Source organism: Pogona vitticeps, chromosome 8 (assembly GCF_051106095.1).
Source record: "Pogona vitticeps strain Pit_001003342236 chromosome 8, PviZW2.1, whole genome shotgun sequence".
Lineage (NCBI taxonomy): Eukaryota > Metazoa > Chordata > Lepidosauria > Squamata > Agamidae > Pogona > Pogona vitticeps.
Window position 1 is genome coordinate 2867625 of NC_135790.1, and position 12989 is coordinate 2880613.

The 12989-nt window shown below is 48.5% G+C and overlaps 1 protein-coding gene across 1 annotated transcript; it reads left to right on the top strand.

Annotated features, from left to right (window-relative positions):
• The first annotated feature begins 4464 nt into the window (after positions 1-4464).
• On the top strand, positions 4465-10461 carry LOC110072141 (neuropeptide Y receptor type 1). Its single transcript, XM_020780226.3, has 2 exons — positions 4465-4600; positions 6786-10461. Exon 2 carries the CDS (start codon positions 6881-6883, stop codon positions 7985-7987), a length of 1107 nt encoding a protein of 368 aa, XP_020635885.3. The 5' UTR covers positions 4465-4600; positions 6786-6880; the 3' UTR covers positions 7988-10461.
• The last annotated feature ends 2528 nt before the right edge of the window (positions 10462-12989 follow it).

Below are 12989 nucleotides of genomic sequence, written 5' to 3' on the forward strand. Positions count from 1 at the left end.
ACCACAAAGGGGAAGGATCGTGGCTAGATTTAGGCACTTCAGGCTCTGTGGGCCCCTGAAACACAAGAATTATATAAGAATTTAGACTTAACGACTAAACAACAACAACAAAAGAAAGCTTCTGAAAATGAATGATAGAGCCTTTAATGTTTGGCCTCAATTATTAAAACAAGCCCACTTGTTCCCTGCTGGTTAATAAACTAGAGCCAGGCTTGATAAATGTGCCAATTAAATGCAGTCCGTCTTATGCAGATATTGCAATAGGAGCCAACGACATTTTTTAGAATGGCTCTCTTGGGGCAATGTTAAATTCTTGCTTGCGTTTCAGCCTCCAGAGTTTTCAAACCTCATGAGAGCTCTTCTCTCTGGTAACACAACAGGGAGTGTTGTGATGTTTGATCTGCATCCTGTTTATGCTTCCTCTCGCATCCTATCAGAGTTCCTGGAAGCCTGGAGCCTTCCCTCACCCACGCAAGAATCTTCCTGCCACCAAGAGCCCTCAGATAGCGAGACATTTCCTGCTCAAGCTGCTTCCTTCACCTGCTGGGTTCTCCTGCGATTCAGAGAATGGACGGAAGTTCATTTGACATCACTGGGCCTTCAGGTGGCTGGCACATTGACTCCGTCTCAAGCCGCCTGCCTGTCCTCCAATTTGGGGCGTTCTCAAGGATGGGGGGGGCCAAGTTCTGTGAAAACACTGTGACCCACTTCAAAGTTTACCACCTCTGCTAAAAATGCACACAAACAGTCTTCAGAAAGCCACTCCGTTCTCAGGTGTAATGCAAAAGGGGGTCTGTTCTTTTCCATTGTTTGTTGTTTTTCCTTTTCCCTCCTCAGCGCTTTTCCCTTTCGTATCGGACTTTTTAGGTTGTAAGCAAAGGCCTGCCTTGTATCTTTTATGCATATATCTGCTTTTGGTGAATCTCCTCAACTATAGAGAACAGGGCAAATGTTATAACCCAGCCAGCCAAACCTCTTTTCAAGATTGGCTAGAGATAAATTGCATTAAAACAAGTTTTGTGGTTTTTCTGCAGTTAAACCACAGAAGCCTCTGGGCTGCAAGGTCAGAAGACCTGCAGTTGTAAGATCAAATCGACATGACAGACTGAGCCCCTGTCGCTTGTCCCAGCTCCTGCCAACCTAGTGGTTCAAAAGCATGCAAAATGCAAAAATGCAAATAGATAAACAGGAACCACCATGGTGGGAAGGCAATGGTGTTCCATGTCTAGTCGTGCTGGCCATGTGACCATGGAGGATTGTCTTTGGACAAAAAAACACTCGCTCTATGAGTTGGAAACGGAGATGAGCACCACCCTCTAGAGTCGGACATGACTGGACAAATTGTCAAGGGGAACCTTTGCCTTTACCTTAAATTGCATAACTTTAATGCTGACGACCAATAAAACTGAACCTGGTAAAGATTTTCTGTGCCCTCATTCACTCTTCAGTCCAAACTGAGGTGGCACCCCAAAACTGAGAAGAAGGTCAAAACCTGAAGGCTACAATGGAATTCAGAAAAATCCTGAAAGGCAAGAATGTATTGTTGGAGACCGAAGCGAAGATAATCCAGACTATGCTATTCCTGATGATTGTGTACCAAAGGGGGCAATGAAGAAAACTAACAGGGGGGAAAAAATCAATTCATTCAAAAAGGTGGTGTTGAAAGAGAGATTTCTGGATGCCACAGACCATCAGAAAGTGGTTCCTAGATCAAATCCAGACTGAACACTCTCTCTAGAGGCCAAAAGGACCCAACAGGTGGTCCTACTTTAGGTACATCATGAGTAGACAAGACGGATTAGAAAGGCTAATAAATTTGAAGTGGGGGTGGAGAGAGAAGGCAAGGCACAACAGGAAATGGGTATACTCAACAAGGGAAGTTGTGGGCTTGAGTTTGCAAGACCAGAGCAGAACTGTTAAGGAAGGGATCTTTCCGAGGTCCTGAATTCACTAGGCTGTCATAAGCTGGTCCCATCCTGATGACCCCCCCCCCCCCCGGCAGCAAGAGATGGGCTGAGCCTGGGTGGGTAATAAGAGAAAGCCCAGCCAATGGGCTCTTGAAAGACTTGCCTTTTCCCTCCGAGTCTATGGGTTTCCTGCTTTAGAAAATTAAATCAACTCCAGATCCTGTCTTCCGCTACAGTGAACATCATATAGATTGACCCCCCAGGATGAACAGGGACCACATTTGTATCCCGGGCACCATCGTTTCTCATTATCTCCCAGGGAAACCGTCGGCCGGATGCTGCTTCGTCATGGACAGGCTTCCACTGCCAAGGACGCTCTGCAAGGGAGATCAAGCCTGTTATAACTGAGCGGCTTCGCTCATTACTGCTCGAGCCGTGCGCTGTTTTTCATCGGGGCATGTACAAAGTGAGAATATAACAGACACACACTTGGAAATCTCAGAGTCTGGAAAATTCGCCGTTTTCGACTGCCAAAATTCCATCAACCCTTACGGCCGAGGTGTTTATTGTGTTCTTTTATTCATTGCACCTATAGGCCACCTCTCCTCCGAGGAGCTTAAGACAGTGGTCACGGCTCTTGTTTTGTGTACTTTATTCCCAAAACAGCCCTCCAAATTAGCTCAGGCTGAGAAGGGCTAGTTGGCTCAAGGCCACCCAGTGAGTGCCATGGTTCATTGGGATGTTAACATGTTGTTGAAAGAAGAAGAAGAAAAAGACATAATTAGAGGACAAAAGCCCATTAGGGCTCCAGCCACTCTCTTAGTTTTCTCTTTGAGCAATCAAGGTTTACATTATAGACAACCCATCACTAGAACAGGGCATTCCTTAAGGGCTGAGACAGTGTGATTACCACAACAGAAGTTTTTCTGGACTCCTGTACTTTCCAGATTAGTTCGCTTTGTTTTGAGACTGGTCTGCAGGCCATAAATGTCCAAATTAAAGGGGGAAATGTGAAAAAGAATGAGAGAGAAAGCATAGGAACAGCACATTGTCACCTCTTAAAAACCAGCAGGTTTCTTTCAATGCAACATCTCATGGATCATAATCGAATTCCGCAGACACACTGAATGTTCAAATGACAACCTCTGCATTTATACATATACCTTCATAGAGATGGGGATCACCACCAGCTGAAGATAATACAGACAAAAGACATGGTGAAAACATATTCTTAATGTTGGACTAGGACTACTGAAATGTTATTTACTTAAAACTGCAGGCTATAGCCATGCTTATTAAGTTGTCTTCCAGTCAGGGTCACAGAAATGTAGAGTTGTTTCAGGACACAGGGCAAAGTTTGTCAAGAGAGATAACCAACTATTCTGTATACACATGTTACACAGAAATTGTTTATACAGTGCACCAACAAGCTCTAGTCCTTATTTAAGCCTTTAGAATACACCAGAATTTATGTATGTAGCCTGCTTCTGATGTCTCCCCCTTTTGTCTCCCTTTATAGTTCCTTCCCTCCCAGCACCACCATAATAGCCACTGTCTCTCAACACCAAATACTGTAGCTGGAGTCGCTAGGAGGCTGTTGCATTTTCCTTCAGTCCTCTGCCCTTTCCGCCTCCCCATATGCCAATCTCACAGGCCAAGTTTAACCACTAGGTAGCAAAGTCCTGGGGACCAAAACTGGTAGTTCATGACTCAGAACCAGTCACCTGCCTAGCTCTGAAACCAGGCAGAGAAAGAAGCAAGGGAGGAACAAATTTTTGCAATTTTAGGGGGTGGTGAATGTTCTGTTCCTTAACTAACATTTTCTTCAGCTTCGCAGCGAAATGATGGGATGGAGGGAGGGGGGTCTGACAGAAGCCCCGGGGACTGCCTGTGTGCCTGTGGATGCCAAATACCCCTGTTGGCCCCGGCCTCTTGCCCCTAGCTCTAGCAGTTGTGCCTCGTCCCGACTCCCCCGTCAGGACCTGGGACGTCCAAAAAAGGGGGCGAGGGGAGCGAATCTGGCTGGATCCCGCGTCCGTCCGTCCGTCCGTGTCCCCCCCCCAGCATCGGCGCCTCATCCTCCTTGGCCGTGTGCCAGGGACCAGCATCTTTGGCCCGGAGCAGGGAAACTCGCCGGGGGGGGGGAACAACCGCCCCCGCATGCACCAACCTCCCTCCCTCGCCTGCCTCCTTCCTTCCCTTTCACGTGTCTTTCCCCCCCCGGGGGGGGGAGAGGCAGGATTCGCTTTCGGGGCCCAGAGAGGATGGGGAGGCCGCGGAAGAGGAGGGAGGGGCAGGGGAGTGGCCCCCACGTGGGGGAGGCAGCTCCGTGGGCCAGACTGGATGGTGGGGTGGGGGTGGGGAGAGGGGGAGGGAGGGAGAGGCGGCACCAACGCTTTCCTCCCCCAAGGGTGGAGTTGGGAGGGGGGTCTGGGAATGTGCTGGGATGGGGGCGTCTTCTTAAGCCGGCCGCCGGTGCTTCCTCTCTCCGCATCCCCAAATCTGGAGCATCTCGTGTTTAAGGAGAAGGAGGAGGAGGAGGAGGAGGAAGGCGCAGGCACGTGTGGCAGAGGAGGGGGTGCGGACTCTCGCGCGGCATCCTTCCCCGCAGAGCCGGTGGAGGAGACGGAGGGAGAGCGAGCGAGAGGGAGCTGCGGGGCTGCGCTCCGGGCCATGCACTAGTTCAGCATCAGGTGAGTCCGCGGCGGCTTGCGAGCATGCGGGGTGGGGTCGGGTGGGGGGGCGCCCGGGTCCGCCTCACCTTTCCCTCCACCTGTCCCGTTCCATGACCGGCCCCGATCCCGCCCCTCGCTTGGGACTCCCCCCCCGCAGCGTCTCCCCTCCAAGTGACGTCACCGCCCCCCCTCCGGCCGCCGGCTTTGGTGATCCCGGGTCCCCGGCCGCCCCAAGTGGGTCAGGGAGGAATCCTCCTGGCCGGCCCTGGGAAGCCCCCCCCCCTCGCCCTCGGCCGCTCTCGCTGCCTTTCCACCGTGGCTGGGAAAAGGAGCTCCGGGGATCCCTCTCCCACAGAGACCCAGGCAGGTGGCCTGGCGGGGTTGCAGGTGTGGGCAGGTGGGAGGGGGGAGAGAGGAAGGGGGCACCTGCCCTCCCGGGTGGGAGCCTCCCAAGGGGCTCCTGCGGGCTTCAACCCCTCTGCCCATCCCTGTTTTTAGACAGATTGAGGGCACTTAAGAATAAGGATGCGAGAACGACCCTTTTCCCAGCGTTTTCCTTCAAGCCTTGGGTGGGTTGGGCAGGACCAGCAGGAGGGAGGTGGGCTCCCCCTGGCCTGAAGGTCCGTCCAGTCCTTCTGGCCAGGGAAGGAGTGGCAAGCATGGCCAGGCGGGGGTGGTGGTGGTGGTAATGGTAACACAGCCACAGAGGAGAAGAGTCCAAACATGCAGCCAGCTGGATTGGTCCCTATAGAAAGAACGGAGCAGGGCTTTTGTAACGTTAATGGCTCTTAACGGCCTGTCTAAGACAAAACTGCCCTCCAATTCTTAGCTTAAAAGAGTGATAGACTGGAAGAAATAGACTGTTCCTGGGAGGATTTCTATCTCCCCTACGGAGAGGGTAGCACCTAAGTGCAGAAGAAACAGCTAAACTCTGAAGGGGTGGCGGAGGATGCCGCACTCCCTGCTAATCTGAAGGCCCTCAGGGATGTTGACCCCGTGAGCACAGGCTCCACCATACTACTAACAAAGGCACTGGTGCAGATTCGGGTCAGATTTCAACCTGGAAAGAAAGCAGTAGAGATGCTGCCCAAAGAGGATAAATAAATATGAGGATGCCTTCTTGCTTGTTGCTTCAGGCTCTATGCACTACAGGTATTTGTTAATGGCAACCACACTGTACAAAGCAGTGGCTATCACAGGTTTGCTAAACAGCTACTCACCTGTGGTGAGCGATAACTGCCTTAGGCGATCAGCCAAGAAAAGGACCGATGCCCTTTCTCTTGGTGTTTCTTTTTGATGGGGTACCAGGTCTGAGGGAGAGACAAGGGGCTTGTGAACATGACTATAGGTGCGCAACGTTGGTGGGCTCTCTTTGCAAGGCGGGACAGAGAGAGGGAGAAGGAGAAGCAATGTTTGAGTGCTGGAAAAGGGTGGTGTGCCATAAAACGCGACTGCAGCCATTTTTGCAGGGTTCACGTCAACAAACAAGTAATATGCACTTATTGTGCACAAGCAGGAGTGAAGCAGTAACACACACACACACACCAAAAATGGCAGAGAATGCCAGTTCACAGACCCAAAAAGTGCTGAGAAATTCTCTTCCCCCCCCCCCAGTGCCCTACAGCAATCATGGGCAGCTTGTAAGATCTGATGCCTAAATATTTATTTATTTTATTTATTTTATTTTATTTGTATCCCGCCCATCTGGTCTGTTTGACCACTCTGGCTAAACAGAAATAGCAACCATCCCCCAAAGAAATGCTGCTTCAAAACATGGAATGGTATTTTTGCTGCTTCTAATAAATACTCCCCCCCCCACCACTCTAATATTCTTGGATAAGAAGGGATCAGAGAGGATTGGACTGAAATCTATGACTGGGGGGGGGGGAGAGCCAGGAGAAGGTCTGAAGCAATAGCCCCCTACATTTGGGGCTCCAGATGTTCTGGGTTTCAGCTCCAGATGTTCTGGGCTTCCGCTTAATGTTGGCTGCGGCTTCAAAGTAGCTGGAAGAGCAAACCCTCCGATCTGCTGGTTGGAAGCAGCTGATGCGGCCCGAAGCTAGGCAGATAGGCAACACTGATCAATACCTGGAGTCTGTCCAGGAGGAATCACATGTGCATCCCCAGTATGTAATCCCTGAGGTTTCCCGGAGGACGAGCAGGATATGCATGTGATCAACATATGTCTTCTTCCTTTGCGCAGGATAATTCCCAGTCAAGGGCAGAGTTTCGTAGGGAGGTGGTCCAGTTTCTACCACTGTTCACCAGTCAAAGAAACTCAGCAGGAAGGAAAGGGTGATGGACCACCTGATGAATCTCCTCTACCTGAATTTCTCGGAGCAGCTGAGCCTGTTGGAGGAAAGCGATATGTCCTGCAGCGATTCAGTGGGCAACGGCACCTTCCTGATCGTAGCTTACAGTGCCATCATTGCCGTTGGGCTGATTGGCAACCTCTGCCTGGTGTGCGTCATCGTTCAGCAAAAGGAGATGAGGAACGTTACCAATATCTTCATCGCCAACCTCTCCTGCTCCGACATCCTCATGTCCCTCGTCTGCATGCCCGTCACCGTCATTTACACCTTAATGGACCGCTGGATTTTGGGAGAAGCTCTGTGCAAGGCCAGCCCTTTCGTTCAGTGTGTATCTGTCACGGTCTCCATCCTCTCTCTGGTCTGGATCGCCCTGGAAAGGCATCAGCTCATCATCAACCCGACGGGATGGAAGCCGGCGGCCAACCACGCCTACCTGGCTGTTGCCCTCACCTGGGTGGTGGCCGGCTTCATCTCCTTGCCTTTCCTCTCCTTCACCATCCTGACCAACGAGCCTTTCCAGAACTTAAGCCTCCCTTTCGACCCTTTTGTCAACCACCTGGCCTGCATCGAGCACTGGCCGTCGGACCACCACCGTCTCACCTTCACCACCTTCCTCTTGCTGTTCCAGTACTGCCTCCCCTTGTTCTTCATCATGGCGTGCTACTTCCGCATCTTCCTGCGCCTCCAGCGCCGCAAGGACATGTTGGAGCGGTCCAAAGATGGCTCCAGAGCCGTCAGCCACAGGAAGGTCAACATCATGTTGGCTTGTATCGTGGTGGCTTTTGCTGCCTGCTGGTTCCCCCTCACGGTCTTCAACGCCCTCTATGACTGGGACCACGAAAAAATCTCCGTGTGCTACCACAACTTCATCTTCTCCCTCTGCCACCTGACGGCCATGGCCTCGACGTGCATCAACCCCATCATCTACGGCTTCCTCAACAGCAACTTCCAGAAGGAAGTCAAGGCTTTGCTCTACCGCTGCAGTTGCAGCAACGAGAAGGACAAGTACGAGAGCTTTCCCCTTTCTACGGTCAGCACGGAGATCTCAAAAGCCTCGCTCCGTAGTGGAGGGGGCACCAGCCTCCACGTGTGATGGCCAGGCTCTCGTGCAGTGCCTCCCGACAGCTTGCCAGGACATTCCTTCCTCTGCATCATGGTGTGAGAAGACTGGGAGTATCTCCCTTCTTGGCCTCTTTCTGAATCCTTCGGAACTCTGCCTTCCTTTTGCAAACCAAACTTGTATCAGGGATCATCTGAAACTGTGCGCAGCATCCAAATTACGTGAGTTGCAGTGCAGAGAGAATCACACAGATGACCAGACAGCAGAGTGTGTTGCAGGCTGTAATCCTGATTTAGCTTTGTTGTTGTTTTGTTGTTAAGTCATGTCTGACTCTTCGTGACCCCATGGACCAGAGCATGCCAGGCCCCCCTGTCTTCCATGGCCTCCCGGAATTTGGTCACTGCTGATTTAGCTATCTGTTCCTAAATTTGCCCATGAGTGAAAGTGTTTGGCCAACTTTCCCTTCTGGAGCTTCGGAGATAATTTAGGCACTAAAATGAATGGAAGTGGAAAATGAGATTCATGAAAGCAGCTTAGCCTCAGATCCAAAGTCATTGAGATGCTTCACCGGTTTAAGCCATGGGTTTTTAGATTCCCATGGGGTTACTTAAGAAGCCGATCTGCACAAATGATTCCTTAGAAAGAGAGCTCAAATCAATACCGGCAGGCACATTTTTTTCCGAAAGGTGGCTTGCCCAGTGTGCCTGATCTCTCCTTGCTAGATGCAGATGGAGGACATAGTAGGGGATTTTTACATGGTTTCCATTCAGTGAAGTCAACTCTAGTGGGGTCTAAGTGTCTTGGTTGCTGCCCTCCATAGAGAGAACTTTTTGCAATGCAGCAGGGATCCATGATAGACGTGGAGGAGGTTTTTGGCCAGAGCCAGCCCTAACATTTGGCATAGTGAGTCAATGGGGTTAGCCAGGAGATGCTGACAGCAGCCATGGTGGCTTTCTAGCTATTCCTCCTGAACGCCCCGGCTGTTCTCCTCTGTAACAGACAGACACACAACCTGCCCTGCCTCATTTCAAAAATTAGTCAGCTACTTTAGGTGACATAGAGCCATGGCTCGGTCCTCCAGATGTTTTTGGGCGTCCACTCCCAAATCCCCACTAGTTGGCTATACAGGCTGGGGATTCTGGAAGCAGATGTGAAACACATCTGGAGGAACAAAGAGAGAACTGCAGTATTAGAGGACAATGATCTCATGGCTGGAGGTGAAGGAAGATTAGTTTGCCCATCAAGTCAGCTTCTCTACGGGGACGAGAAAGCAGGTAACACCCTGCCTTTGCCCCATCATTGAGGTTTGGGCTGCAAGACCCCTGCCTTAATTTCCCAGTCGGAACAATATGCATCGCAATTCATTTTCATTGCCCTTTTTGCTGGGAAAGATTAATAAAACTCTTTCCAGCCAGCAGATGCTACACAAAAAGGATTATTTGATGATTGTAATCCATTTGAGGACAATGGGTCTCACTGAAAGATGCCCCTCTAAGAAAGGTGCTAATATTTTACTAGCCTAGGATGCTACATGTTGACCTTTGTTGGGGGAGAGGGAGAGTCCTCAGGCAGCAAAATGTCTTGGGCTCTCCTGAAAAGAGAAAATCCACTCTCCAATATTACGCTGCTCTCTTCTATCCGTAGGCAAAGAGTACATATTACGTAAATATGCAAGTACATATGTTGAGTTCAGTCGTTTCTGCAAAGCTTGATTAAGACCTCTGAATATTCCTTAATCAAGAGGGAATTGGTTTGCCCAGTACTACACGAGCGTCTGCATGCTGTAGTTTGCACACCGGTCCGGAGACTAGGGGAGGTTCAGCGATCTGATGTCGGTGGGGTGGGTTGTTGAATCCACTCCAGCTTCTGGTCTGAATTTTATCTAAGGTGCTGAACCTATTTCGAGGAGTAGAACTCAGCTTCTTGGGTAGCTCCTGTGAAGCTTGAGCAAAGCGACCTCCCCTACTGACTCTGGGACATAACCACCAGTCTCTGCAGATCATTTCAAATACATCAGGAATATGAAAGCGAGCAGGGCCCGGCAAGAAGGCAATGCTGGGTGAAGCAAATGGAGACACTGGGAAAACTGAATGGAAATTCTGGTTGTCTGTACCGGCCAAGTAATTGAAATTGCAAAAAGCAGCTAGATGCATAAGTCATGAGGGTAAGTACAGTTCCTCCCTGCTGGTGCATTTAAAGAGCAGATCGTACAAGTGACAATAAGGTTTCTGTCAGCCCAGGAAATCTTTTAAGGCTAGAAATAGCATAGATGGCATATTAGCTGTCTTACTTGCTTATGAATTTGGCACATACAAAAACATCACCGGTTTTCAGCAAGAATGCCTTCTAAACGCACCACTGAGATCAAACGCTCGAAAACAGCATGACTCACTTTCTTCTGGAGACTTTTCATGAAACGCTTGGGCATTTTCTTTCTTTATTAATAAATAAATAAATAATGAATAAACCTTAGAACTGCAGAGCTGGAAAGGAACTCTATGGATCACCAAGTCCATTCCCTATCATGGAGTTGTTCCAGGGAATCAAACTCCCAACCTCTGGCTCTGCAGCCAGATACATAAACCTCTCTCTCTCTCTCTCTTCCCCTTCTTCCTCCTCCTCTTTCTCCTTCTCCCTCTGGACTGCAGTCTTCATAATTTAGTGGCCCAGTTAGCTGGAGGATTCAGCAAGTTTTAGTGCAAGAAGAAGCACATTTTATCAACTCTGATCAACATGAACAAATAGTTGATGTTACAGAGAAGTCGCTTTTGTGAATTACCCCTCTGATTTGGCTGAAGAAGGGCCGGAATGCATTCACCTGCATGCACGTCACTGGCAGAGACCCCAGCATTGGAAGTCTATGGGTGGTGACTCACTGCCCATCGATCTCAAAAGGATGTTGTCGGAGTTAGTGCTTCATGAATTGTCCTCAAGATATTTTTCCTTTCCTTGAAATAACCACTTGTTCGTTCAGCTTGAGTTTTCCTGCCCACACTGCCATCATCACTCTCTTGTTGTTCTCAAGGTTGTTCCTTCTGCTATGTTTCCTTTAACAGTTGCATTTTTAATCATGTCATCTTTCCATTTGGTTTATGGCTTTAAACACACACGCGCACACACACACACACTTCATGTAGGCTGTTTGAGTTTCTCAACTTTTCACTCTGGGCAAAGAATCCATGATGAGAAAGGAAGTGTAATTCCACCAAAATTGTGTTATTGTTTTGTTTGTTTAAATGTGGAGCTCAAAACCTAAGGCTTAGGAAGGCAGCTTAGCAAAATTCAGAAGCAAATGCATTACAAAGATGAGGGGGTGAGGAACATGCCACACCAACTTCTATCAGCCCTGGCCAACATGGCTAATGTTAAGGGAAAATGGGATTTGTTGGCCATCAGCTTTTGGAGGGTTCCCTATCCTTCCTTGACAGAAGTTGCATAGCACTATTTCACTTCCATGTCTGATCCATTTCTGATCTGTTTCTTAACTGGTTCTCACGCCCTGGCAAAAAAAAATGCTGCAATGTTTGGGACGCTAAAAGCAAATCAGAGTTTTTGCATCCCAGCAATGATGACTATGTTCACGAACATTTACAAGCAAGTCGTCATATTGATAAACCCAAAGCAAGCATGCTGGGTTATTGGTCTCTGTTAAGAATGTGCTTCCAGTTTTTGAACATCAGCTGAATGTATCTAATGTCGAAACCCTCAATCCAGTGATACCTAAATCTAGGTAGGAGCAGATAGGAGATTTCTGGGAAATAGTGCTTTGAATCCATTTTTAAATGTGTCCTCTCTTTAACTGACTAAGCATGGGTCTGTTTTGTGGTGAGCAAAAGAAGAAATATTGTCATCTGCTTTACTACCCGTGCACAGAATGTATCTGTGATATTTTTCAAGAACCTTTGGTTCTTCTAAAGTTCAAAACACCTGAACAGCCAAACTATCTCCCTTCTGGATCTAGAGTGAATTCATGTAGACCAACACAAGCTCCAGTTTTACCTAGGTGAGAGGTGAAGAGGTATATCTCTAAGCACAAATTCAGCTTCAATTCTGAATGTTCTCACCCAGAAATCCTCAGGCATAAAGTAGCTACACTAAAAGGTTGTATTCAGTCACGGCGTCGTGAGAATTATTATTTTGGTGAAGGTACCTAATAAGTGCTTTCCATTACACTTTGCCTGCCTGACCCCATGTTGGTTAGCTTGGGATAGCACTGGTCAACGCTATGAAATTTAGCTGTTTCAATATGGGCTTTTAAAAAAATTGCAACAGAAGGGCTTGAAAACGTTAGCCGTCTTTTGTAAAAGAAAAAGAAAACAATTGTATTGTTCCCAGGGAGTAACTTGGGGATGTTACATCGATGTCTGTCACGCAACTCTCATGCAAATGGTATTATTACATGGAAATATTGTTGATATTATTAATAATCCTCCAGTTATTTGTAGTTCAGTGAGGCAGCTGAGAATTTCCTAGCTCCCACTACAGAATTATAATTCTCAGGATTTCCCTGAGGCAAAGTCATGGTTTTTTAAGCCGTTTTATTCTCCGGTGTTTTGGACATTTACCCGTTAACTCTGCAGAGACAGAAAAAGCAGGCTTTACTTCTCCATCATCATTTCTTGAATTGTAATAATCAAAGTATATTCTGGGGAGAAAGGGTTTCTGTTGTTCAATAGGGTTTATTATATGTTTCTGTCTAAATCCTGCTAAGAAAGAATAAAATAAGTGGCAATTTTGTGCTTTGGTGTGGCTCTTCTTTGATGTGGAATAACTGCATATTTTTTTTCTCCTTGGGCTGCTCCTATCTTCCTTTCCTCCCTTCCATGTCTGTCCTGCATTGTTGTCTAGACCAGTGGCTCCCAGTCTTGGGTCCCTGGATGTTCTTGGACTGCAACTCCCAGAAATCCTGGCTAGCACAGCTGGTGGTGAAGGGCTTCTGGGAGTTTTAATCCAAGAGCATCCAGAGACCCAAGGTTGCTAACCCTTGGTCTACACTACTGTACATACCTCGTGGGGCAGAGACCTGTCAAAAAGG